Source organism: Phaseolus vulgaris, chromosome 1 (genome assembly GCF_000499845.2).
Source record: "Phaseolus vulgaris cultivar G19833 chromosome 1, P. vulgaris v2.0, whole genome shotgun sequence".
NCBI lineage: Eukaryota > Viridiplantae > Streptophyta > Magnoliopsida > Fabales > Fabaceae > Phaseolus > Phaseolus vulgaris.
The window spans coordinates 25,002,396-25,006,337 of record NC_023759.2 but is presented as its reverse complement, the minus strand read 5'-3'; the positions used below and the strand labels follow the sequence as shown (position 1 = coordinate 25,006,337).

The window sequence follows — 3,942 nt, the reverse complement described above, 5'->3', positions numbered from 1 at the left end:
GAGCACGAGACGATTAGGGCAACACAGATTCGACCACCCTCAGGGCATTCATTCACAGTGTTCTACACAGGGTGTGTCACCTTTGATTTTTCTCGCTAGCTGACTTGATCGTCAGAGTGCAAACGGCCGCGAGGGCACCCCTTTGTTCACTTCTTTTCAGGTATTCACGGACGGAGCAGAACGAAGGTGCCCTAGCACGTAAGGACAAGCCACGCGCAAAGACGACCCTGGTCAACCGGCGGGAACATTTGGCGCCCATTGTGGGGCCCGATATAAAACATCAGTCCCACTACTCAAGTTTTCTAGTTCCAGTTCTCAAAACCCAGATAAGTTAAGAAGGTTTCCAGAAAGCCACGAACATGAGACCTGCACGCTCTAGGAGTGAAGAGATGACCATGCAACAACTAGTGGGCATGATGCAAGGGCTGCAGGAAGCAATGGCAGCATCAAAAGCGGAGCAAGAGCGCATGCAGACAGATCTCACAGCATCTCAGGCAAGAAACGATGAGCTCCACCGCACCAATGAGGGGTTACACCGTGAATGGCGTGACGCAGATGAACCTGAGACTGTCACCCCGCCTAGGGAATTCTCAACACCATTCTCCCAGGCAATCCTAGAAACAGCAATCCCCAACACATTCACGAGGCCTAAAGTAGCCTTCACAGGGATGGAGGATTCTGAAGCGCACCTCACTGCGTTCCACACACAAATGATGCTGGTAGGCGGTTCTGACGCCGTAAGATGCAAGCTCTTTATGAGCACTTTGACTGGGATGGCCATGGACTGGTTCATCAGCTTCCCAGAGGGTCACATCATGTCTTTCGCACAGCTCTCGCGGCTATTTAGAGAGCAGTATTTGGCTAACAGAGCCCCAGCCCCAGTCTCATACGACCTTTTCGACGTAAAACAATATCAAGGGGAGACCTTGAAAGAGTACATAAGTCGCTTCGGGGCGCAGGTAGTGAAACTGGGTACCACCGACGAACCCATGATCGTGTACGCATTTAGGAAGGGGGTGAGTCCTGGGTCTTTCAGCAAATCACTCAATTGCAGTCGCCCCAAAACTTTTGCTGAAGTAAGGCGTCGGGCGGTAGAACACATTGCCTCTGAGGGTGAGGCATACGAGAAAAGCACAACAGCTGCACCTACACGCCCCAGAGCACAGATGCGTGCGCAACCCGCTAGAGTCCACGAAGCCACTACAGAAAGAAAAAATCAAGATAGGAGGCGCACCTACGAGACCAGGAGAACCCAACCTAAGGGTCGATCAGAAGGAAGGAGAGAGAGCAATAGACCTCTAAGGCACAACTTTGTGGTAGAACTTAAAGACCTCATCGTTGTGCCGAACATAGCTGACAGGTTAAGGCCACCGGTGAAGTCAGATAAGGTATTGGGACCTCACAAGGAATCATGGTGCGAATTTCACGAAGCATTCGGACACCATATTAACAACTGCTTGGCGCTGGGCTATCAGTTGGATGAGCTCGTGAAGAATGGATTTTCGAAAGATTATCTCGCTGGGTCCACTGCGACCCCAGTTACGGTGACGCCAGAGGAAGGTCAAGCGCACGAAGTCCCAACTCATGGAGAAGTGCACACCATCTCTGGCGGCTTTTCCGGAGGAGGACGCACTGCCTCTCAACGAAAGAAATATGTGAGGTCGGTAAGTTCAGTTGCAAAAGAATTTCCAGACGACTCGTGGGAGTCAGACCTCATTTTCACAAAGGCTGACCTGCGGGATGTCGTCCCACATGATAACGACCCAGTGGTCATTTCGGTAGTCACAACAGGAAGGAAGGTACATAGGGTTCTTGTCGACCAAGGCAGTTCTGCAGACGTCATGTCTTGGTCGACCTTGAACAAGCTACAATTGTCCCCTGATCTGTTGAGACCCTATACTGGGTTCTTGTATGGGTTTGCAGATAACCCAGTACAGGTACGCGGCTACTTAGAGCTGAGGACAACGTTCACTGATGGAGCGACATCACGCACCGAGGGCATTCGATACTTGGTGGTTAACGCCAACTCAGCTTACAACATTCTGTTAGGCAGACCCGCCTTGAACAGATTAAGGGCAGTGTCCTCCACTCACCACATGAAGATGAAGCTACCAGCTCTTAGTGGCAAGGTGATTGTGATCAAGTCAGATCAAGAAGAAGCCCGTAAGTGCTACGAAAATAGCCTAAAGACGAAGAGAGGCGTGGTCATGGTAATCGAGCGACCACTCGTTTCGGATTCGCAAATAGAGTTAGAACCGTTGGAAGAGGCGGCACCGCAAAGTTCGCGTCGGTCGAAGCCACCACAAGGGCTATGCCTGTGAAAGATGCGCATACAGTAGGAAGAAATGGCGATGCCTCGCTGACGGAAGAAGAACACGGAGAGGCCTCACCAGCAGAACAAGAGTCAGAGAAGAGGCGAAAATCAGGGCCGAGGCTGTGAAAAGGATAAGGGAGCGCTAGTACAAGCTCTAAGATGAAACTGCGGCAATTCCAGGTTGGTAAGGCAGTCATGAGGAAGGCTCACCCTTACGAGTTGGAGAACAAGTTGTCTCCAAAGGGAACGGTTCATATAAGTTAGAAACTCTAAGGAGGCCCCATCCCGCGTAGTTGGAGTGCGGCGAATTTAAAGTTTTATTTTAGTTAAAATTTTGTAAAGGGGACACTCTTCCCCCCCTCCTCGGGGGTTTTTTAATGAGGTCACCCAAATAAAAGAAAAGAGAAGTTTAAGATATTCCTGCCCTAGTTTTTCCCTCTCACGCGAAGATCAAAGACCAAAGAAACAAAGACAAAAACTCAAGGCGTCACCAAGATAAGGTGTCACCAAGATAAGGCGTCACCAAGATAAGGCGTCGCCAAGATAAGACGTTGCCAAGATGAAGCATAATCAGGACAAGGCATCACCAGAAGTGGGCATCGCAGGTAGAGGAGTAGACGTTAGAATTCAAGGTAGTAAAGGCGCATATACGTGCCCAGAAATGAAGATAATAGAAGTCAGTGTAAGTTAAGACCCGGGCGCATAGTCCTTGAGCAGGGGTTAAGGGATTCCTTCGGGATGCCCCCTCCTCAAGTATGAATAGTTAGCCCCGGTGCCAGATATCAGTACAAGTTAAGACCCAGGCGCCTAGTCCTTGAGCAGGGGTTAAGGGATTCCTTCGGGATGCCCCCTTCTCGAGTATGAATAGCTAGCCCCCGAGATCAGATACCGGTATAAGTTGAAAAATCGGGCGTCTAGTCCTTGAGCAGGGGTTAAGGGATTCCTTCGGGATGCCCCCTTCTGAGGTATGAATAGTTGGTCCCGGTATCAGATGTTAGACATAAGTTAAAAACCCGAGTGCTTAGTCCTTAAGCAGGGGTTAAGGGATTCCTTCGGGACGCCCCCTCCTCAGGTATGAATGGCTGGCCCCGGTATCAGACGATAGATGTAAGCTAGAATCTGGGTGCCTAGTCCTTGAGTAGTGGTTAAGGGATCCCTTCGGGACGCCCCCTTCTCAGGTATGAACAGCTAGCCCCGACGTTTGATGTTCAGAAAATTTCGCCTTGGTGTTTTCAGACACCCTGAGGACGATACGGCGTTGCTGTAGCAGGCCTCTTCTCAAGCGTGGGCACCAAACGCAAAAAGATAAAGGCTAAGTTGCCCTGGTGCTTTAGACACTCCATGGACGAATACGATACTATTGTGTAGGCCTCTCCGTGGGCGTGGGTGCCAGAGTGCGACTTTTGTCCCAAAGTGTTTAGACACGCTGAGGACACCCAGAGCAGGTCTCTCCTCGAGTGTAGATACCTAATATAGGTGAGATAAGCCCTCTGCGCCTCTGAGCGATGTCGAGGCACCAGAAATGAACAGATATAGCCCTCCCTCGCCTTTAAGCGATATCGAGGCCATAGAAGAGATCAAATCCTCTTTTTCCTTTGGGCAATGATGGGGCATGCGACGCCTTCATA

The 3,942-nt window shown here is 50.4% G+C and overlaps 1 protein-coding gene across 1 annotated transcript; it reads left to right on the top strand.

Moving 5' to 3' along the window:
- The first annotated feature begins 359 nt into the window (after positions 1–359).
- LOC137815746 (uncharacterized) lies at positions 360–2,321 on the top strand. Its single transcript, XM_068618857.1, has one exon. It carries the CDS (start codon positions 360–362, stop codon positions 2,319–2,321), a length of 1,962 nt encoding a protein of 653 aa, XP_068474958.1.
- Positions 2,322–3,942: the final 1,621 nt, after the last annotated feature.